The sequence below is a fragment of the Leishmania panamensis genome, assembly GCF_000755165.1.
Source record: "Leishmania panamensis strain MHOM/PA/94/PSC-1 chromosome 20 sequence".
Lineage (NCBI taxonomy): Eukaryota > Euglenozoa > Kinetoplastea > Trypanosomatida > Trypanosomatidae > Leishmania > Leishmania panamensis.
In genome coordinates this window covers 1,449,750-1,472,735 of record NC_025866.1, presented here as the reverse complement: position 1 = coordinate 1,472,735, position 22,986 = coordinate 1,449,750, and the positions used below count along the sequence as shown (strand labels likewise).

The following is a 22,986-nucleotide window of genomic DNA, read 5'->3' as shown; positions in this document are numbered from 1 at the left end:
TTCTTCGCCTTTCACGCACCCCTCTTGTTGTTGTGACGCATGAAGGCGTTGGTGATGTTCTTGTCATGCGTGTGATAGTGCTCCAGCGCCTTGTGCGTTTTGACGTCCAGGTCCACCACGCCGACACGGTAAACGTCGTGGCTGTGGCGAACAAAGCAGCCACCATCCACCTCTGGGGGAACATCGGTCAGAACCGAGTAGTCGCTAACAGATTCCTCCGATTCGTTCCTTCGACACGAGACCGCAATCATCAGAGACACGTCTTTGGCTGTTGTGGAGACGTAAAAGCGGTCGAGGCATGCTGCGTAGTCCAAAGATGGCACCACATACCGAGGGTTTGCACAACTCAGTCGCTTGTAAGCCTCCTCATCAGTAGACGAGGTGCAGCTACAGAGGGTTTCCGAGTCTACATCCACGACAATCCATTGAACATCCTTTTTGTCTTGGGCAACAGACCAGTGGTGGAGCAGCTGTGCGTCCAGGACTGGTACCGAGCGCGACTGAATCTCTTCCGGCAACGCATCTGCGTTGGCAGGGGCGCAGCCGTAAAGCTGTAGATGGGCTAAGGGAACTAGCACCCCTGAGGCATCGATGGCGTCCGCGATGCCGTTCAGTTCCTCGACCGTCAGTGTTTCTGGGTTGCCTGGGTGGTTGACCTTGCGGGATGCGTGGTAGCTGATCACCCTCAGGTTGTTCTGTGGGCTGTGCATGAGTCGCTGCAGCCCATCGCGCGACGAGAGGTTGGGACGAAACAAGTAATTCGGGCAGTAGGGGGCACTGCCCCCCTTGGCGCTGCTCGCACTGCCGTGCAGTCCTGCCGCAGCCACCGACGCCGGTGCCTCCTCCGCACTATCTCGCATCCTCTTGTAACACAGCATCTGGGCGTAGCGGCAGTGGCGGTGCTTCGTCTCCTCGATCCAGTGGGCAGCGCCATCCACCACGATACCTACAATGTGTGGTGGCTGCCACGCGCTCTTCGGCTTTACTTCCACCGTGTAGTCGGCAACCCGACCGGCCTCCTCGGGCGCAGTCACGCCTATCCGGAGCAGCTGCGCGGGATCGCTGGTAAAGTTGGGCACCAATGTAGCCTCCGATGCGCCTTTCATCAGGGTGTGAAACTTCGCCGGCACGGCGCTCGCAATGGCTGCATAGAGATCTGCGGAGAGCGGTACGACCTGCCGCCCACCAGCGTACGCCCCCAGCGCGCGGTAGCACTCAGGGCACTCCTTTAGCTCCGCGTTGCGAATGCGCAGGGCGGTGCGCTGCGTGGCGGCACCAGTAAGGTGCGATGACGATGAGCTCAAGGAGCTAGACACAAAACACATAGGTAAGTCCACCACCACATTGCACTTTCCCGCGCCGAGAAACAGAATGAAAGAGGCATCCATGGCTGGTGCAGCACTGACGAACCCGAAGACCTCCTAGGAAGAGGGCTCAAAGCTGATACGCCGTATGCGTGTGGGTGTGTCTCCTGACGGAGAGACTGACTCAGAAGGTGGGTGTTTGACCGTTCCGAACGGCTGCGTATCGCTCTCTCGCTGTATGGAGGCGCGAAGGCCATCGGAATGTCGTCAAACATCAGAGGTAGAGAGAGCGCGGAAAGGAAGTGCGTGCGGTGGAGAGAGAGGGGGAAAAAAAGCAAAGCCAAACCAAACCGCCGCGCGCGTCCAGTAAAACCGCCAAATGATGCCACGCATACTCTTCGTGAGGAAGTACATTTTGCTCGTGCTGCTCGTGTGTTGGCCGGTGAACTGCAAAGGCAGCAGTCATTCAGGCAGAAACGTCGGCTTCACTGATTTGTGCTTCATCACGTTGCGGGAAAAAGGTTATGAGGTTGTTGTTTACTCCATCTAGTGGACTAGAGAGAGAGAGAGAGGGACGCAGTCGTCCCACAGAAATGGCACCGTGGCAAAACACTACTGAGGAAGGGGGCGAGATGTCGACTACGCGGGCTGCCTCCGCGGTGGACGAGATAATCAAAAGGGGGGGCTGAAGGGAAAAGCCACCGTGAAGCTCAAGCTGTGCGCGGTGGTCGCGCTGAAGCAGCGTCGAAACAACATACGCATGTAAGGAGCGGAAAGTTCCCCAGAGTCATTGACGATTCTGATGCCCAGCACTCCTACCGGGATAAGCAGCATTAAACACCGGTGGCGAGGCATTGCTGAAAGGCACTGCGACAGAGGGTTTTTCCCTCAGAAGCTTCAGAATCGCCTCTGTCTGCCGCTGAGCCCGAGTATCCGCCATCTTCTTCACACGCGCGTCATCAAGCGACTTGCCGTTCTTCGTGGGCTCCGTTTCGATAAAACCCTGCCGCCGGAGAAGCTCGCCGCACCGCAGTCGCTCGTCAGCATTCCAGCTATGAATGATGCTCACCACCGCCGCGGAGAGTAGCAATGCCGGCGCCGGCGCAGGTTCAGTAGAGCTACCTGTGTCCGGCTCCGTCTCCGCCACCGCTGCTGTCGAGCGCCGCTCCAAATTCTGCGCATGCTCAAGAAGAGCCAGAGATTGCAGCCACTTCGACGGTCCGCTCGCCTCATCGGCCCATACAACTACTAGCTCAGGGCAGTCGCGTAGAAAGCGGCGGTGAGCGAGGAGAATCGGCGTTGCAGCGCCGCCACAGTGACGGAAAGCGCGTACAAGCAACCCGCGTTCCTGCAGAGTCGGATGGCGAAGATTCTTGAAGAAGTGCAAGGCAGCCCACCAATCCGATGACCCGTTCATCTCCACAACACGGGAAAGCAGGTGAGACGTGAAGGATGCCGGCACGGGCACTTGAAGGACGTTGCTTACAGTCGAGTGCAGCACCCCAAGCACCACCCACACGGCGCACGGAGCTACAGGAGACTTGGCTGTACTGGCAACGCCGGTACCCTCAGCAACAGTATGAACCACAGGGAGATGGGTGTCGCTTGCTTGGCGAAGTACGCGGCGGGCATCCTTAAGAGGCAGACTCAGTCGCTGTACCTCCTGCATCCTGTTGAAGAGCTTGCGAGCCAGCGCCAAAGCAGTGGGATGCGGCAGTGCAACAGGTGTCTTGTCTTCTGTCAACTCACAGGTCACCACGCTCGCTGAGAGCAGCCCATCGTGAGAGAGAAAAAGGCGCAACAGGCGCAGCAGCGACAGCAGCAGCACATCTGTATAAGGGCATTCGCTCGCCCGCTCCGCCAGCCGCACCAGTCCCTTGAGGCACCCAACCGCGTTGTGGGCCGCAGCAGCCTGCCGGAAGAACAGAAGCGCAGAGAGAGTCGTGGAAAACGGTCGAAGCCGCGCGAGGTAGCCGACGACGTCGGCAGCGACGTCAGCGCGGCTCATTTCCTCACAAAGCCAGTGCTCCTGCGCGCACCGCCCCTCGCGCGCCTCTGCGGCGAGAACCTGCACTACATCCGTGGAATTCAGAACGCGCAACAGGCGCTGGAGACCATGCGCGTCCACGTCTGTCGCGGTCGCCTTCTCCTTCCTCGACGCCCGCAACACGCGCCGCAGCGCAGCCTCGCTGTTCAGCAGACAAAAAGCGGCCCCCAGCAGCATCCGGCGACGCGACAGGCAATTGAGCTTTCGCTGAGTGCTTCCCTGGCGTTGTCGTTCGCTCACGTGGCGTACCTCTTCACAGAGCTGCCGTGCATCTTGGAACTGCTGCAGTTCCAACAGCAAAAGGGAAAGTGGGCAGGGCCCCTCGTTCTGCGGCAAGGTGAGAGGGGTGGAGCTGGCAGCCTCCAGCGTTTTCCAGTGGCGTACCGCTACCGCTGGGGGGGAAGCGTAGCCAACCTGGGCCATCGCCTCTAGAAATGTCGGTGGTGGTGCTGTGAACCTGTGCGTTTGAGGCTTCCCTGCGTGGAGTGGGTCTGCATCGATCTCAAGCTCGCCATCCCGCTTTTTGCGCAGCAGTCGCGTGCAGAGCTGCAACCCAGCTCTCCAGTCACCTAGCAGCGTGTGGGCACCGAGGATGGAGGGCAGAGCCAGTCTGGCGCGATCTACAAACATCGATGGAATCGTGCGTGTCGCGGCGACCATGAGAGAGGCATCCACTGGGACACGCAGCAGCCTTGCTGCCTGGAACACTGCGAGTGGCCAGTGAAAGCGCTCTGTGGACGGAAGTTGCACCACTCCACTCGCAGCGAGGGCGGCAATCGACTTGAGAAAGACCTCCTCGGTGAGACGAGGTTTTTGGCGGGCTGATAGGGCGACACCCTCAACCATGTGGGTTGCTCTGAGGTAGAGCGACACGTCCGCCAGAAGCTGTGTGCACTTTTCTGGCGTCATTGCCGTTTGATTCCCCCAGGCTTGCAGCCGTACCCTTGCCAGCATTGTAGACTGCACCTGTAATGTCGGCTCCACCGGCGCCCCGGTTACCGAATTGGAAAGGGCTACAGCAGCGTTTGTTCTGTCAACGGCGGTGACAGCGGAAACAGCTCGTGGCTCTGCTTCTGACTTCAGCTCTAGTGTTGGCGCGTTCGTCAACGGCGAATACTCGAAATGGTGTGCGCGCACCGAGGCAGGGATAACCTTGAAAAAGTACTGCTGATTACGCAGCTCTGCTGCCGCGCAGACAAGTCGAGAGGCCGCACATGATTGGAACGTGCAACACTCGATGTGGCTCCTCGTGTATGAGTTCTCGCTGGTGCGCTTGAAGACGGTGGCGTCGCCGCTGCTCTCGTCGCACGCAGCGAGTAGGAAGTAGCGCAGACGCGACGGAGGACCGGCGTGGGGGCAGAAGAGCAGAAGAGTCCGCCATGTGGCGGGCGACGTGGCCGTTAGTGCGTGTGCGAGTGCCTCAGGATACGTGAGAGCTGCGGCTGCCGTGTCGGATAGAAACGCGGAGGCAGACGCGGCCAGTCTTTCTTCCTGTTCTAAGCCCTCCATTGTCATCACGTATGCACGCAGCTCCGGCGGAATGTCGCGTACACCGGCCGCGCCACGGCTGCAGCTCTTCGTTACAAGAGGAATGAGCGGCGCGGCCACGTCATAGCACTGCGCCGCACATGCCAACACTAGCGCCATGGTCCAATCTGCGCTGGTGATGCAGCTTACGACTCGTCGAGTCAAGGTTCCTGCGTACATGCGTCGCGCACTGCAGTGCAGCACTGTCGAGGCCAACAAGAGGTACGCGCGGTCACCCCTCACTTCCGGCGGTAGACTCTCGAGCAGGTGAAGCGCGCTGGGGTAAGTCTGCGCCTGCGGTTCTTTTGCGAGAAACACGCGAAGAGCGTTCACCCAGTCAGTGGAGGCGTCTTCGTGGCGCAGCGGAACTTTGGCGGCAAGCCCTGCTGGCGCGGTCCTGTTGTCCCAAGAGCCAGCCGGGGGATTGCAGTGTTTGGAAACCAAGGAACTAAGCGATTGTGCAAGCGGCGCAGCGGTAGTGAGTCGAGCATCAGTCTGTCGCGTCATCAGTGACCGGACGTAACGCACCACGCCTTCGCGCGCGGAGAGGCGCACCGCGCGACTGTGTCGTACAATGCCCAACGCAGACTGCCACTGGCCTGTGAAACCTTCAAGGCGCGCGTGACTGAGCACTAGGCGCTCCTCCGCCTCACGCGTCAGTGCCGCCCGACCCAGAAGCGTCATGTGCTTGCTTATCGCCAGTGCCATCCTCGCGTCTTGTGGAGAGCGGCGGCCAAGCGTGTAACCATGCAGCATCACACCGTAAGGGATTGGCAGTAACCCGCTTGGCAGTGAAGGTCGCTCTCGCAGAGCCGCCGAGACAAGACGCGCATATTCCACCATGTAGGTGGAGCGCTTCAGAGACTGGTACTGCTGCACCAGCGCTGCGTCCTCGTGCATGTCCAACGCAGCTAAAGTAAGATTGATGACCCTCCTAGGCGTCCGTGAAACATGTGGACTCAGAAATTGCCGTTGTGCCGGAGTCATTGCCAGTAGCTGCCACGGCAGCAGCTCCATAGCATCCTGCCACTGTACCCGCTGCCGCCGAAGCGACCGCCAAATGCGCTGTGCGCTCTCCCGTGAAGTAAGAAGAAGCGGTGGACTGGATAATAATGATAACGCCAAGTTGGGTAACGAGACGCTCGACGAGGTCAGCGCTGGCGCAGGCGCTTGCAGAGACGCTATCGTCTCCCTCAATAGCTCCGTAGCTAGGCCTGTGAGAGTGGCGGGACGCGCTGCATCCAGGTCCGCCCAGCGACGGACCAGGGTCTCCATTCGTGTGGTGTGAGCGCCATCACGAATCACAAGAGACACCCGCAGCCACCATAGGCGTGTACCGCGCATTAAGAGGCCGTTGGTTGAGACTGCTCTTGAGGGAGTTGAGCCACTGTTTGGGAAGCAACAAAAACTGCGCAAAGCCGATAGGTATTACGGGAGAGGTAGATGAACCGCTTCCGGCTTTCCGTTAGCTTGTACGTGCTGTGAGGTGGTATTGGTAGTGGTAGGGGGAGTTGGTTGGATGTCCGTGTGAATTGAGAAGCGAAGGACAACACGCGGGGCAAGGAGCACAAGGAGCTCGGCGGTGCTGTTGCGGCAAGCGCTTCGCCTAGAGCGGATGTGCGCCTGTCCCACACAGTCGGGGCAACAAAAGAGCGACGAGGAGAACTTCGACACGACAGCACAGCCGCCCCAGCGCGACTCGCTCGTTGCCGCTCGTCCCCCTACTCGCAGGCGCAGCACCCTTGTCTCGCTGTATTTCCTCCTTTCTTGGCCGGCAGGCCTCGGCCGCACTGTCAGCGCATCCACTCGTGCGTGCGCGCAGGTGAACGTTGCAGCACACGTGTACACAGAGAGAGAGAAAGAGAGAGAGAAAGATGTAGACAAGACACAATTCCAAATGAGGGAAAGTGGAAAGAACGAGTAGAACGTGAAGTCGCATGAAAAGCATAGCCCCTGGGCTAAGGCGTGCGCGACTGCAAGGTGCGCGCCACCTGACCTCAACCAGCCTGACCACACCAGCCCGGCCAGGCATTTCTTACCCCGTCATCAGACCTCGACGTAGACGGAGCGAGAACTGTGTAGGCTACCCAACTCGTCGCAGTTTTCTGCCTGCCTTGATGTGCGGGAATTTTTTTGCGCTTTCACTTCATGTAGTTGCATTCTTTATTGTGAGAACAACCGGCCCCAACAGACGCGCAACTACACACAAGTAAGCCACCGTCGTAGCACCAGCACCGCAATCACCACTACCACACCAGCACGCCCCCAGTTTCATAAAAGCAGCATCATTGGCACCACACACATGCCTATGGAAAAGGAAAGGACTCCACTCTTGGCAGACATACTACAAGCCAGGCGACAGCCCGCCACCAAGTACTGCACCCGCAGAGGTTGTCAGCTCATGAACTGATTCGGCGACCACCGTCGTTGGAACATTGGATCCTTGTAACGCCAACCCCTCGTTGCAGTATCGGTCCAGACCAACGGTCGCGGGTTCTTCTCAGTATGCGGGTGGACGCTGTCCTCGTACAGCCACGCCTTTTCTAACGGTGCAGTGCGCGTCTTAAGCTTGCGAACGAAGTGGTGATTTACCTCGTCCTTCAAGTACCACCACATCACCATGCAGGGGTCGCGCTCGTACATCTCCGAGAGGCGCACTCGATACTTGCCGCCGGGGTAGGCGGTCTGCCACGTGATGGGCACGCGAATCCAGTTGTCACCGGTCATGACGGCGTCCTTGATGTTGGTGATGACAACGTGGTCTCCGGTCATCATGCCCGGAGTAAAATCAGGCCGATGCTGCCCGGTCATATACTGCGCAGCAATCTTCGCTACGTGCGGCAGCTGCTGGCCTCGCGCATCCAGCAACCACCACCGCTCCCCCTCACGACACAGCCACTGTTTCGACAAGTCGTTGTAGAGCGGCAAACCCTCCGGGTGATACTTGTGGCGGCGCAGCACGCTCTTGAAGGGTGCTCCGAGAAGAGAAGTACGTCGGAGCATGGTGGAAGAGACACTTGCCTTTCTATTGTCGAATCGATGTAGCCCCGGATGTGGCGGGGGTAGAGAGGCGATGATGTGCTTGCCTCTAGTGGCTCGAGCTTGTTTTCCTCTGTGTGTGTGTAAGGAGGGGGGGGGGGGCGGTGCCTCACCGGTGAAGTACTTCGGTGAAAGAAAAATAGAAAATGGAGCAGCGACGGGTATCTCCACAAAGAATATCAGATGAATGAATGTGAGGTCGCCGCTGTGTTTTGTCTCCTTCCTCGTCAGCAGCGGCGTGGCACGCAGTGACGCACCAATTCAGAGTAGTGGTGGGGGGAGGGAGCTCGAGGCGCGTCGGCGCTGTGCACGCATGCACACGGGCATACAGGCAAGTTTATATGAGACTGATGGGGAAACAGGGACTACAAGGATGGGAAGAACATGCACAAAATAAAGGAAAGAACAGGTCGTGAAACAACGTGGAGGAGAACAGTGAAAAACAGCAACTCGGGGCGGCCACCCTTTGCTTGTCTTCGAGAAAAATGGCGACGGTCGTTGGCATGCTGCGCCTCTGGTAGTGCCTGTCCCCCCTGGTGCACCTCACAGTGCTGCATCGCGTATGAGCAACATAAGCACGCCATGCATCCAACAAGGGTGAGTAATGAGGGGAGGACATGAAAGGAGAGGAGTAAAGAGGAAGAAAGATTAGTGTCATTCGATCACTGAAACCTCTCCCCTCCCTTCTCAGTTACCGTCACCGCCGCTGCAGCGCTCTACTTCAGTATCGCTGTCCTTTGCTCAGATGCCCTCCAGATCAAAGGAAACAGCGTGCGCGACCGCACCAACCTGCGTGCCTGCGTATCACACGCCGACACCCATACATACGCGTGACGTACTCTGGAGCACACACGCACAGCGAGAGACACGTAAAGGAAGTGCCTTGAACACATTCGTCGTTTTCGCTGTTTTCCTTTTTGCCTTTCGGAGCCTAGAGAGCTCACGGCCTTCATCAGAAAAGCGTCGCCAAGAGGAGAAACAGTCTGCGGCACCATCGACTTCCTCAGTGTCCACCTAAACCGCAAACGACAGCAAAACAAGAGAAAAAAGAGGAGAACGCGCCAGTCGACGGCGCATTACCCATCGCATCTCTTGCTTTATTTTCATTCTGCTGCTGAGCCGCGTCTGTTCATCCTACTCTGCGCGTTCTCACGTGGCTGCTTGCATGCTTCCCTCTCCTTTGCCCTTCCACCTATCCCTCCCTCTTTCTGTTTATCTCTTATATTGCCCGCACGGCAAGCAAGGGAGACGTGGGGAGAAGGGAAACCACTGCGCAGTGGCCGTGCATACGGGAGGGGGGGGGTGCACACGCACATGACGGGCTCATCAGACACACAGTATGCCAGAATGCACCCTCCCCCCTACAGACACACACACACGCACACATAGACAACAACAGCATTGGCTGTTCACAGAAGACACATGATGTGGCCGATGCTGCTGCTGCTGGTAGTGCTTCATTATCCCCATCGTTTTCCCCACCTTTATGCCCCCCCCCCGCCCAACATGGCAAGTTCGATGAAATAAGCAAAAACGAGAGACGCACAGAAATGCACGTCAACGCCACAACAGCGGTGGGGCGGAAGCAGTCGGACGATAACACGGAAACGAGAACACAGGCAAGAGACTGGGCGCCGCCAAAGGGGGGGAACGACAAGGCAGGAAAACACGAAGATGCGGTCGTGTAGAGAGTATGAGACAATACGCAGAGGCATCTTGTCCTCGCCCCCCTCCTCTCCTTCACAAAGAAAAAAAACATCGACGGAGAGGGAGAGAGGAAGACACACGAAGGCCTTCCAAGCAAATATCACTCGCGCCAGCACTCTGCCCTGTAACACGCGTACTCCCTCCCGCCACACGCACTTTGTCGTACAGGGAAACAGAGGCGGATATCAAACCTATAATTCAATAGAGGCCACCAATACAAACAAAAAAAGGAACAGAAGGAAACAGCAAGCGAGGCAGTTCGTATACACACGACACGAAGCGGTGAAGAGAAGGTGCGTTAGTCTGCAACTTACTGTAGCAGCGAACTGAAGGAGCTGATGATCTCCTCGTTTTGCTTCTTAAAGTATTCGGTGTTCACCTCCTCTCCGTCGCTAGGGTCACGGAACTTCATTTCGGTCAGGCCGGTGTAGATGGTCGGGATCTTCTCACGGATGTAGTTCCACGTGATCTTGTGGTCGCCGGCGGATTCGGCAACAACGCGCTGGGCCTCCTCGTAGAATGTGACGATGTTGCGCAGCATCCAGCACGTCTTGTACAGCGGGCAGAACTTGTCGTACGAGGTGAAGGCATTCTGCTGGAGGAACTCCTCACGAATCACCTTTGCCACCTCGAGAATGATTTTGTCAGACTCGGAGAGGGAGTCCTTACCTACCAACTGCACAATCTCCTGCAATTCCTCCTCGCGCTGCAGAACCTCCGACACAACAGCGCGCAGGCGCATGTAGTCTGAGTCGAAGGTGTTGAAGAAGGGCTCCAGTGAGTTCAGGTACTTGGAATAGGAGATGAGCCAGTTGACAGACGGGAAGTGCTTGCGCTGTGCGAGGCGCTTCTCCAGACCCCAGAACACCTGCACAATACTAAGCGTGGCGGACGTCACCGGATCGGAGAAGTCGCCGCCCGGCGGAGACACTGCACCGACGATCGTGACGGAGCCCTGGCGCTTCGGCCCGCCGATGCAGGTGACGAGACCGGCGCGCTCGTAGAAGGAGGCGAGGCGGGCGCTGAGGTAGGCAGGGTAGCCACCATCAGCCGGCATCTCCGCCAATCGACCCGAAATCTCACGCAGCGCCTCGGCCCAGCGAGACGTCGAGTCGGCCATCATGGCAATGTGCTTGCCCATATCACGGTAGTACTCAGCAAGGGTGATGCCGGTATAAATAGAGGCCTCACGGGCTGCGACGGGCATGTTCGAGGTGTTCGCCACGAGGCAGGTGCGCTTCATGATGGACTCTTCGCGACCATCGATCACAGTCGTCAGGGTCGGGAACTCCATGAGCACCTCGGCCATCTCGTTACCGCGTTCACCGCAGCCGACGTAGATGACACAGTCCGAGTTGGAGTACTTGGAGAGGGCCTGACTGATGACAGTCTTGCCGCAGCCGAATGCACCGGGGATGGAGCACGTGCCACCCTGCACGGAGGGGAACAACGCATCCAGCACACGCTGACCAGTCAGTAGGGGATGATTACCCGACTCTTTCACAGCCACCGGGCGCGGCGTGCGCACGGGCCAGCGTTGCATCAGACGCAGCGACTTTGTCTTGCCGTTAAGCTCGATCTCCACCACGCTATCCTCCAGCGTGTAGTTACCACCAGGCTGTACCGATACCACACGTCCCTGCATGTTTGGCGGCACCATAATGCTGTGGTTGCTCATGAGTGAATTCTCCGCGACAGTGCCGAGGATGTCACCGCCTGTGACGATGTCGCCTACCTTCACGAACGGGGTGAAATCCCACTGCTTCTTCATGTTTAGAGCGCTCACCTGCACGCCCTTCGGAATGAACACGTTCTGCACCATCTGGTAAATCGTGTCGAGCGGACGCTGAATGCCGTCAAAGATCTCAGACATGATGCCGGGGCCCAGATCCAGCGACAGAGGCTTGCCAGTACAATAGACCGGGTCACCGACAGTCAGACCGCCGGTCTCCTCGTACACCTGAATCGTGGCCGTGTCGCCCTCCAGGCGGATGATCTCGCCGACGAGGCGAAACGAGCCGACTTGTACAAGCTCGTACATGGCGCTGCCACTCATGTTTTCGGCAATCACGACGGGGCCGGAGACGGCCTTGACGGAGCCCATCTGCTGCTCTGACTCGAACGCATGTTTATCGCGCGCCATTTTTTTTTTGGCCGCTCTGTGTGCTCCGAATGATGAGATAGAGGGGTGCTTAATCACTTCCAAAGCAGTGAGTATGTAGTTGCCGCAGCTCGACTAGAGGGCAGGCAAGCAGACAAAGGAGACGCTTATCTCTCAGAGAAGAAAAGAGAGTTGAGAAAGAAGGCGCTAAGTAGGGCTTCTGTGGCTCCGGTACGAGAGACGTGGATGGGTGCTCGTTAGTGCTGGGAGACTCCCAGAGATAGAGAGAGAGAGAGAGCGAGAGACACTAACACACAGATGCACACACACACACACACACACACACACACGCAAACGATGACGAAACTGAAAAGTCAAAGCAAAAAGTTGATCGGCAAGGAGCGCTAAAAAAAAAAAAAGGGAGAGCAAAAGGCAAAGGAAAACTTAATGTTCGGTTTTCTGGCGTGTTTGCTGTGAATGAGCAGTAGACGACACGGAAGAGAGAGAAGCAACAGCAGCGACCAAAAGGGCAGGAGATGTGATACCATGCAGGACGTGGTGGAGATCAAATGTCGAGGGGGAGGGGGGGTGAAATCGATGTATCCGTTCAACCCGTGAAGGCCGAGCAGTAGATAAGAGAGCAGCAAGCAAGTATGAACATGGAGCAAATAAAATTTAAATTGATAGAATGAAGAAGCAAGAGAAGTGAACGATGAGACCCAACGTAAGACCCATGTTTGAGCTTGGCAAGGGAGCTTCATGAAGAATCAATGATTCACCATAGTGCTCACATGACACCTCATCCTTCTCGGCCTACATGGCGCTTGTAATTTTACGCTTAACCCCCCCTCGCTGCACGGAGGGAGGGGCATGAAAGCGTGTATGAGCAGCAGTTCCTTCACAACAGGTAAACCTGGGAGCATCACGTGCTCGACGGACGCACACATACGTAAAGCGTACCATTGATGTCATGCACCCTCACGTATCCAGAGGAACGTAACAGACCTTTGAGAGTAGAAGGGGAGGAGAGACTAAGACAGCTCGACTGTGGCTATCGTTGGTGATAGTCTCCTGATATGTTCGTGTACGGGAAGCAGCGGCGAATGGTGCCAGCGAGCACATACGCACGCACACATCGCTACGTGTTTTAATTCACTAGTCTGTAAAAGGCAAACGATACAAGGGAGAGGAGAAGTGAAGAACATCCCTACATTTGGCGGAGTTGGCGGCACGAGATCATTCCTCTTTTCTTCCACTTCGCACTCATTTTTTTTCTGGAGTGACAATTCTAGCGCAGGCAGACACACACACACACACACGCACACGCCTTACTGTATGTACCATTGGAAAGCAGGTCAGTACATCTGTGTAATGAGTTCATTGGTTTGCAGCGCCATTCCCATAGGAAAGGAGAAAAAGAGAACAGAAGAGAGAAAACCAAAATGAGAGGATAACAGAAGGGATGACGACGTGTGAAGAGAAACAGTTCAATGAGGATGATGCCCATGCATCCATGCAGCTCTGCGATGCCGCCATATATATCAATGTGTGTGTGGGGGGGTACGTGTGCATACAAAATCATTCACGCCACGAGCACCACACAAAATAAGCAAATGAGACTAATAGAAAAGTTAGCGAAAAAAAAAAGACACCGTAATCAGATATAAATCCCTTTTGCGCGTGGGTGTGGATGTGTTTTCTTTTTTAACCACCTCCATGTCAATGCCAAGCTCCATGCAACTAACGGGTAAAGAGAGGAAATGGGATCGAGAAAAAGAAAAGACTGCCGGGTTATCTGTTTTCTGCCCTATTATTCGCTGTTGCGCGCATTCCCTTTAGTGATGCTGCTCGATGTGCCCGCTTGACCCTGAGCAAAGTCGACAAATAAACACACTCAATCACAGTTCACCCACCTCTGCTGCGACGCAAAAAAAAAAAATCCGTGTCGTCTCGGATGAACCTTCTGCAGTCCAATTAGGCCACGCATCGAGCGAGCACATGTTGTCACTCATCCCCTGTTCGAGAGTGTGCTGCATCAGTCACGAATATGCGCAAAAAAAAAAAAACACACGAGCAGGGAAAAGACCGCCGCTTCGCCGGCATCAAGTCAAAGCATATGATATGATGACAAAGTACTATTATCTCGTAAGACGTCCATTCACCCATAGAGCAGAAGCTTAACTCCACTCTACTCGACGGCCTCTCACGGGGCGATCGCGTGTGGGGTGCGAAGCAGCTGCGGACACGCGCTACAGCAGTGCGCCTACCCAGGCATCGGAGCAGGGCCCTTGCTTCTAACTCTGCACACCTCACCCGCCTCGCAGGTCGCCTCACGGCCACTCCCGCTATGCCGGTCGCCGCCTGGTGCATCCCTCTCGGGGTGACAGTCAGTCTCCCCACGTCAGTACGCAGCGAGGGTCAAGTGGGGCACACTCGAGCCATGCTGCCGCTCTGCTCATCGTATGGGCGAGTCAAACGTGCTCACTTGCGTAGGCCACTCCGACGCAGCACCATCCAGGACCTGCCCGCTGGCACCAGCAGCGCTGCATCTCTCTGACCTTCCCTGTGGTGTAGATGCTTGACCCTGTCGCCGCCAGAGGTGGTTTGGGATGGGAAGGGAGTGGTTAGAAGATCAGAAAACACAGGAGAACGAGAAGAAGAAAAAATGATAAAACAATTTCATTGCCGCATGCATGGACAGCGTCAACAGGGGGTGTCGCCCCGAGAAAGCGAGAAAAGCCGGGGGAAAGGTGGCATCAAGTGAGAAATAGAGCGAGAGACACTGAGCAAAAGAATGTAGGATGGTGTGTGTGTGGGGGGGGGAGCAGGGCGTCCTATCAGGCGTACTGACAGAGAAAGAAAGCAAAAAGCAAACATGGAAGAGAACATTTTGTGGAGAGCGCTAGTCCGTTTGGTGATCGACTAAAGAGAGACATATTAGTCAAGACGGTTCTCACTTTCGCTTTTCCCCCGCTTCCGTTGCTCATCTCCAGTCAGCTCGCCCATCGATGTTTGTACGCTGTTTTGTTTGTTCGGCGTACCTTCTGTAGCACAACTGCGCTGGCGAACCCACTTGTGCCCACATACACACATCAGCACCAGGTTCGCGGTGGAAGGAAGGAGCACCTGCGAGGGATTGGTGATGCGCAATAAGAAGGTGATGGAATCGCGGCGTTCTAGTGCCGTACGTTCGCGAACTCCCTGTCCCAAACGACACTTGTCTCTCGTAAAGAAAAGGAAGGAGAAGAAAAAGGGGAGCGTTGAATACCATCTTGGTAGCGATTGTAGGCAAAGAGCAGGGAAGAGGATGGCCGCGCACATCACCGCTTTCATACACTCTCCCTATCGAACCACACTCGCTTCCACTCCTTCTCTCCACACACACAATCCATACTATCATCCTACGCCCTTCCTCCTCCTCGAAACGTTCACCTTTTGGCAAAGAAAAATAAGCCCAGCCGCGATCACCCTGTTGGGGTTTGTTGACGTATGTCTGTATGCCTGCGGAACGTGTACACTTACAAGATCATTAGTATGTCTGTGCGCAGCTGAGTGGAGAAGGGGGGGGGATAAATGCCTGAACTTAGAGGTCTCCATGAGGAGTACTCATCATACTGGCATGGACGCCCCTCCCTCGCTCCTTTCGCTTTCTTCACAGTCCCTCCCCCCCCCCCTCCAGCCCCTACTCCCCTGTTGAAGCAGTCTGTGAAGTTAAGGACAGAGGTGGTCTTGCTTGCATGTCGAAGAAAGAGAAACAAGGGAGCACGAGGTACAGAGCAAACGGCAGTCCGCCACATCAGCACCACCACAACGCACAAGAAATCAATACACACGCACAGGGACATCCGGCTGCAATGAAGCAGAACGAAAATCAAAAAAGGAAAGTGAAAGGGGGAGGTGGTGAATATTCCACGTGCATAGCCACCTCGTTATTCAGCTTTGATGGAGCTGTACATCTTCTGGACCATCCACAACGAACTAATGAACCCGATAGACCCGAGCGCCATACCAAACATGATGGACACACCGAGCATGTAGCCCAGAAAGAGGACAACTGAGGAAAGCATGCGGATTTGCAGATATCTCTTCAGGAAGAAAATGCTGTATAGAAAGACGTGAACGCCAGTCGTCGCAAGAGAGGCGTAGCTACGCCACCACCAGCGGTAGTCCTCCCCGCGCAAGGTGAAGTAGGTCACCACAATACCCACCTCCGCGCAGAGTATTGCCAGTGCAATGGAGAAGAAGGTGAGGAATCCGTAGAGGTACATGGGTTCCTCGCGCCAGAAGGCATTTAATGCGAATGGCATCTCAATGCAGCACGCAATGAAGGGTACAAGACTACCAGCAAGAACATAATAAAGGGTTGCCCTACCCGCATTTTCTGGGATGAGTCGGGGGATGCTGCCGACCTTGGCCGTGACGGCGAGGGTGTCCATCTTCAAGCCCCAGTAAATGCCAAAGAACCCAAAAGGAAGCGAGATGAGCAGCCATATCGATATAATCCCCACCGCGGTCGGGAACGGGATGGCGGCTGTGCTGTGCTTTGCCCATTGGATGAGATTTAGCACCATGATGCCGCATCCCAGTGCTGCCGGGAACGCTGCCATGCAACACATGGACAGCTTCCACGAGGCCCTACCGCAGAGCTTCAGCAGTCGGGCCGCCACAAAGCCGGAGACAATGTGCGCAATCAGAAAAAGTACAATGACGGTGCTCAGAAAGGTGCCACGGTGTGTCGGGTTCACTGCGTGGATCGCGCAGAGGAACACGCTGGTGAGCATGGTTACCGCAATCTGACATCCGGCGCCGACGACCGTCGCCAGGGTTGCAGCCTGTGGGGGTGCGCGGAAAGCATCGCCGCGCACCAGCTTCCAACCCGACTCCTCACGTACCTCTTTGTCGTCGAGCTCCTCGTCAAAGTAGACAGCGAGGTCCTTGCGCACCGTGCGGAGCAGCACAAACGCTACCAGAAAGCCCGCCAGAATAGTAAGCAGAACGCCGTATATGGCAGCAATCTTGTGCCCACGTCGCTGGATCTTTTCCGTAACGCTGTACTTGATGGGGTATGGCTCGTCCGACCTCTCCCACGTCACGCTGTAAGTGAAGGGGATCGTAGCCTCTATTCCATCCCTACTTCTCGGCAAGAAGTACGACTCGTTTGAGTGCTCAAACGCGGTTGTTGAGCAAGTGTGGACCTGCGCAACACTTGAGGCAACGACTTTGAAGCCGACCACCACCTCTCGAGTGAACTGAGAGATCGCCTGGCTCTTAGTGCGAATGGTAAAAGCAAGGTGATTGTTAAGGATATTCTTTTTCAGTTGAGACTTGGCGGTGTCATACGACATACCGAGGGCGTACCCGCGGCGGTAAACTTCGTTGCTGTCATTAGGAACTGCCGAAACAAGCGGTGTGTTGTCGAGGAACATACGCACGTAGTAAGCATTTGTGATCATGTAGTTCGCGCGCCGAACCTCTTTCATGCTGAACCTTGCATTGCACAAGGTGGCGCACATGACGTCCTCGCCGACCTTGAACTCAAAGCTGGTCGGCTCCAGACGGTTGCCCATCAAGATCTCGCCAAGGAAGAGATGCTCGCGCTTCGCTGACATCACCTCCTCAGAAGGTTGACACACCGGGAGCTTATAGTAGCCAACTGGAGAGAGGGTATTACGGCTTCGGTACGCATTCGCTCGAGGGGATATGATCGTGCCGTGCGAGTGGCCAATGATGTCGGCCGAAGACAAGACAGAGGTGCACAGAAGCACCAGGGCCACCACCACAGCAAGTCCACGCCCTGCGGGCATTTGCCCTACGCTTCCTTGTCCGGCTTTTCTGTGTCGCGTTCCACGCTTGCGGTACAGGGAGAGAGGAAAAGCCACCCCAGCGCAAAAGTGTGTGCCTGTGTGTATCGAGAGCGAGAAGGGGAAGAAGCAGCAAAGGGCGACAAAGAGGCGAGAGGGCGGAACGCGCACAGTGTGGTTATCCTCCCCTTTATCCTTTTACTCGTTTCTTTGCTTCGTATCTTTGCATCCACCGCCTGTTGTGATTTTGTTAATGGTTGTTCCTCTTTCGTTTCTGCAGTAAGCACGTCTGCTTGGATGCAAGGGAGAAAAAAAAGAACCCTTTATTTTTGCACGACAAGACATAACACGAAGAAGACAACAACGAAACGAATCGTTTCAGCGGCGGCAGCAGGAGGAACGTGTTTTTTTTTTTTGGTTGCTGTGGCCTGTGCGTCTGCAGTCGACAATTGTGTTGTGTGTGATGTGTGTTTTTTGTTTTTTGGGGGGGAGGGCAGCACGAGGAGGAGCCCCGTTGTGGTGGTAGTGCTTGAAGTGTTGGTTGTGTGTAAGACCGAGGTGGAAGAAAGGAAAAGGCTTTGAACGAGGGAAGAGGGTGGGTGGGTTAACAAAACAAAAGAAAAGCGGAGAGACAAGAGAGGGAGAACAACAGGGTGGGCATGGGGTAAATCAGGAGGCATCGGCAGACAAAGAAATACAAATCTAGATAGGTACAGTGTAACACCGGAGGCAAGAAGGTGAGTATCACTACAGGGGGTGCGCTCTTTGTTGGCATAGGCACCAAGGCGCTGGTAGCCTCACCTGCTGCTGTGCCCTCTGTGATCCCACGCTGGCTCTTGTTTTACCCGTCATGGAGAAAGGCAAAGGAGTGATGAAAAGGAGGGTGCGCCGGGAAAGACGTCAGGGAGGGTGTGATGCAGAGAAACATCACCTGCGCATTGCTTCCCCCAACTGCGCTCAACTTCAGCATCGCTTTCCATTCTTTCACTCCTTGTCAGCCCATCAAGGGTATAAATCAAGGCGCCCGGTGGAGAAGCTGCAGTTGACCTGCCCTTTAGGGGGGGGGGCATCAACCCATACAGCGAGGTGGCATCTCTGCAGCGGTCACCAACCTTTTCTCTCTACCCTGACGCTCTTTTATCGGTCTAATGGAGTTTTGGTCTTGATAAATGAGAAAAGCAAAAAGAGCGACGGAGAGGAATCAGCTAAAGCGCTCCACCATTTCAGCGCCTCCCTCGGTCACACCCTAGCCCACCAACAACACCTCCTCTCCTTCCACCCGCTCATCACAGGCTGATTGCAAGGGGGAGAGTGTGCGAAGGGGTGAGAGTCGTGAGGTACACGGAGACGGAAGGGAGAGCAAAAAAGACAGCGCACGTGCGGTGAGTGCTGTACCTTAGTACGGCACCATCGCCTCGTAGTCGGCGACGCGGCGGGCGAGCACCTCCACGTTCTTGGGGCGCACAATGCCTCCCAGGCGGGAGCTCCTCTTGAGCGGAGGCAGCGCCTTGCCGGCCTTCTTGGCAGCGAGGTGGGCCTGGAACTGGTGCTCCTTCGCCTTGAACGCCTCCTGGCAGCGAGACTTGCGGACGTGCTCGAAGCGGACGCAGATGCGCTTGCGCAGGGTGCGCGTGCGGACCGGCTTGTTGATAATCACGCCAACGCCGCGGGGGGTCACGTTCCACACAATACCGGTGCGGCCGTGGTAGTACTTGTGCGGCATGCCCTCGCGCACCGCAGAATCCGCTACGACATCGACGTAGTCACCGACCTTGATGTTCGTCAGAATCGTCGACACGGACGGGACGCCGTGCTTGCGAAACTTCTTGGCGAAGAGGTGGCGGGTGCCGGACTTATAGCCGTACGAGTGAACCATTTTTCCTTCGAGGGGTGCTCTTCCGTTCGTTGAAGAAAGTGGGTGAATCGGTAGCGAGTGGGTGGTATCAATGTAGCAGGTGGCGCGTGATGTAGACGGCAGGAGACCAGCACCGTCGTAGACGATAGTAGCGTCACGTGCCACGACACGGTACCACATGTGTTTGTGGGTGTTTGAAACGCATCACGCAAGCAGGCGTCGATACGGAAGGGTGTGAGGCGATAAAGGAGGGAAGAATTGAGACGTAGCAAGCGGTGACAAGCGGGAAGAGAGCAACCCATCGACTATCAAGGTCGGGTAAGGCTGCGGAACGCGCATATACGTCACCGGTGCCCAACCCTCTAGTGTGCAGCCTGCGGCGTGTCAAGCAACGTGCGCGCCTCGGCAGCACACGATAGGGGTGGCCTTAACAAAGAAAGAGGCGATGCGCCGGAGCTCAACATGTACTCATGCAGAGCCCTCTTTCCCTCTTTCCAGATTCGTTGCACATTGAGGGTTCCAGCGAGGTATGTGTGCGGATGCAGGCACCCTCCCAATGGGTGGATTGCTTCTTGGCGCTGCCACAGCATGAGAGAAGACTTACACCATCTCGTTTTCCGGCACACACACGTACGCGGCCTTCCGGTTCCCTCTCTCGCTCCTCTTACGAAGAGGCAAGAGGAAGAACTGGAGGGGCGTCAGGTGTTCACGAACCTTTTTGGTAGACTAGAGTGGTGCACGTTTCTTGTTGTTGCTGATGATGTTTCGTCCTCTGCTGCTGATTGGGTCGTTTGTCAACCCTCCGCACGCGCGTTGTGTTTTTGATTGTTTATCACTTTTTTTTTCTCTCTGTTCCCGATGAAGCACTCACAAAGGAGACACGCACACGCGCAGTGTACGCACGTGCTAACTTACCCACGCACCGAACACACACACATCGCTTAAGAGAGGGAGGGGGTGGACACGCAAAGGTGAAGAACTCTTTTAAGAGTACTCCGCACGTGTGCGTGTGAGAGTGGATATGCGGGGTGAGTAAGTGAACGTAAGATGTGCGTCAGGGTGCCTGCGCGAGTCTCTCTGTGCGTCCTTCCGCGCCAGGATTCGTAAAGTGATATAGGATATAAAGCATCACAAAAAAAGGGAGAAGCAAAAGTCAACGGCGCGGAACCTCTTTCCTGTTCACCCGTTTTCCCTTGTGTTGTGTGTTTGAGTGTGCCTGTCAGGTGTAAAAAGAGAATGGGAGGGAGGGAGGGAAGGAGACAGGGGGTCCAAAGGGCGAAACCGAAAAAACATCGACAACAAGAGGACAGTGCGCGATAAATAGAGAGAGAGAGACGGGGGGGGAAGGGGTGAATTATCAGTAAAAACGTGATCAAGGCAGTTACGAACGTACCACAGAAACCACACCAACGAGTCAATGAGCTCGAGGTAGAAAAAAAACAGCGAGAAAGAGATCCGTGATCGAGTCAATAAACGAGCGCTAAGCATGGTAGTCCATGAGATCAGGCAGAGTCACGTAGGGGAGGAAAAGCGAAGTTGTTCGGGAAAAAAAAGAAGAGGACAATCCCCCTTGTTGCGGTTAGCAGTCCATAAAACATAGAGAGAGGTACACGCACAGTCACAGACAGTCATACGGCATACAGCCGACTCAGTCGGGTTTTTCTCGTGTTGCGCTATGACAATCCAGTCTCAACACAACAACAGGAAGAGTGTGCGTGTGTGCGTATGAAGCGCAGCGAAGATGCGTGTGCGCATCTCTAGGTGCCCATCCCAACTGCCCGCATCAAAGACTGCTTCCCTCCTCTCTGCCCCTAAAAAGAGCCTTACCTGGCAGAAAAAGCGTCCATGCCAGAACACCCTGCCCTCTCGTAAGTAACGAGAGGGCAAAAGAGAGGGCGACAAACAGCCCTGAGAGAAGCGCTAAAATACCGGTAGCAAAGAAAATGAAGACGAAGTAGATAAAAAAACTCTTCTCCAACGAAAGAAGCGTCAGGTAGTCGGCGGCGCTGAAAATGCAAGAGATGCGAAAAACGAAATCGGAGAAGATGAAAGCGACCAGGACGGAAACTTTGAACCACTGCTAATACGCAAAAGGACAAAGCACCCTCAAACGCATGTGCACGCACACCTGAGCCAGAGCCACACACACATACATGCACATGCTCCCAAGCATCTGCACGCATCTCAAACAAGCACAAAAAAAGAGGAAGAAGGGCTACAGAGAACGGGAAAAAAAGAAACAAAGAGCACGCGCAAGAGTGACAGTCATCATCCTCACAACTGAGAAGTTCAATCGAGAGAGGGCAACCACCTGCGACTACTGGGAGGAAACGAAAATTTTTTCTTTGTGGGCATTTGTGTCTGTGTGTGTGTGTATGTGCTTTTTCTTCGTCGGTTTTCAGCCTGGAGGATGCGAGTCTCTTCGTTCTTCTTGCGTTCTCGAAGCCTACTCGCCTTGTCCGCCTTCTCGTCTCGCTTTTAGGACAAAAAATGGACAGCAACGAAGTCGCCCCTCTCCTAAAGCAAAAATGAAAGGAGAACACGAGGGCAAGGAAAGGGGCCTGTTATTAGCAAACATAGAACAACAGGCACACGTGACCGCAGGCAAATAAGCAGAGATGCCCCTCCCTACCATCCACCTGGTGCCCCTCTTCACTCAGTTTTCCATTTCCTGCACGTTGTCCCTCTCCCCATCGCAGCAGTTTTCCCATTACTTCATTGTGGCATTTCTTTTTCCCTTTCTCTGTCCTTCTTCCCCTTTTTTGTGCGCCTTTGTTGCCTCACGACCCCTCAACACTCCAGCCAGTTTGGGAAGGGAAAAGAAAAGCAATTTTGACGGCACAAGATACACACATGACCCTCAATAAATTGCTCAGTGGCACGGGCACACGTACAGGGGAGCATGCCTTAGCAACACAGCAGCTTTTTTTCTTTGGTGTGAAAATGGAGCCTGCAACGTTGCTGAATCGAGTGCTTATTCGAGTCATCGGACTCGCTGTTAACCTCTCCCCATTGTCACCCCTGGCCATGAGCTTTCGTCTCGTGGGTATTTCCACCGTCTTCTTGTTCGTTTGGTTCGTGTTTTGAGGAGATGTGTTTGGTTTATTGGTTTCATTTCTGTTTTCTTTGGTTTCTCATCCGCTCACTGCCCCCTTCTCGGTGTTCCTGCCGTTAGTTCGCTCTCCATTACTTCGAAGGTCCCTGAAGCTCGACGAGTAGGGAGGGGGCGAGAGGAAGAGGGGGAGGGGGGCATCAGACAATCACGAAAAAAAAGGGGAGGACATATAAAAATATACAAAGCGAATAATAATAAAAAAAGAAAAACGAACAGGAAAAGACCCACGTCCAGTGACTGAACGACATGAAAAGTGAAAGAGAGCGTCGCTGAAGGAAGCCCAATAGGACAGAAGCGGGACAACTACGAGAAGAAAGGAAAAAAAGAAAGAAAATACACCACGTCCAGCACAATAAATCAGCCTTCCGGCGGAGCTGCATGCCTACAACGGCCACCGTCTTTCTTGCTCCCCTCTGCCCTCCACATACACACAGGCACGCGCGCTGGGAAGAAAAGTAGAAGTGTGAGTACGGTGAGACGTAGCAGACAG

At 55.2% G+C, this 22,986-nt stretch overlaps 6 protein-coding genes across 6 annotated transcripts, besides 1 other annotated feature; all 6 read right to left on the bottom strand.

Annotated features, from left to right (window-relative positions):
* Positions 1-11: 11 nt before the first annotated feature.
* Positions 12-1,388, bottom strand: LPMP_203420 (inositol-pentakisphosphate 2-kinase, putative; the record flags this gene model as incomplete). Its single annotated transcript, XM_010700242.1, has 1 exon — positions 12-1,388. One exon carries the CDS (start codon positions 1,386-1,388, stop codon positions 12-14), a length of 1,377 nt encoding a protein of 458 aa, XP_010698544.1.
* A 703-nt stretch (positions 1,389-2,091) lies between these two features.
* On the bottom strand, positions 2,092-6,222 carry LPMP_203410 (hypothetical protein; the record flags this gene model as incomplete). Its single annotated transcript, XM_010700241.1, has 1 exon — positions 2,092-6,222. One exon carries the CDS (start codon positions 6,220-6,222, stop codon positions 2,092-2,094), a length of 4,131 nt encoding a protein of 1,376 aa, XP_010698543.1.
* A 1,050-nt stretch (positions 6,223-7,272) lies between these two features.
* LPMP_203400 (50S ribosomal protein L13-like protein) lies at positions 7,273-7,881 on the bottom strand (the record flags this gene model as incomplete). The annotated part of the gene is made up of 1 exon (XM_010700240.1): positions 7,273-7,881. One exon carries the CDS (start codon positions 7,879-7,881, stop codon positions 7,273-7,275), a length of 609 nt encoding a protein of 202 aa, XP_010698542.1.
* A 2,053-nt stretch (positions 7,882-9,934) lies between these two features.
* Positions 9,935-11,767, bottom strand: LPMP_203390 (vacuolar ATP synthase catalytic subunit A, putative; the record flags this gene model as incomplete). Its single annotated transcript, XM_010700239.1, has 1 exon — positions 9,935-11,767. One exon carries the CDS (start codon positions 11,765-11,767, stop codon positions 9,935-9,937), a length of 1,833 nt encoding a protein of 610 aa, XP_010698541.1.
* Positions 11,768-13,877: 2,110 nt separating this feature from the next.
* Positions 13,878-14,345: a repeat region.
* A 1,309-nt stretch (positions 14,346-15,654) lies between these two features.
* Positions 15,655-17,529, bottom strand: LPMP_203380 (transmembrane/endomembrane-like protein; the record flags this gene model as incomplete). The annotated part of the gene is made up of 1 exon (XM_010700238.1): positions 15,655-17,529. The coding sequence occupies one exon, from the start codon at positions 17,527-17,529 to the stop codon at positions 15,655-15,657; it is 1,875 nt and encodes a 624-aa protein (XP_010698540.1).
* Positions 17,530-18,922: 1,393 nt separating this feature from the next.
* On the bottom strand, positions 18,923-19,402 carry LPMP_203370 (60S ribosomal protein L21, putative; the record flags this gene model as incomplete). The annotated part of the gene is made up of 1 exon (XM_010700237.1): positions 18,923-19,402. One exon carries the CDS (start codon positions 19,400-19,402, stop codon positions 18,923-18,925), a length of 480 nt encoding a protein of 159 aa, XP_010698539.1.
* Between the last annotated feature and the right edge of the window lie 3,584 nt (positions 19,403-22,986).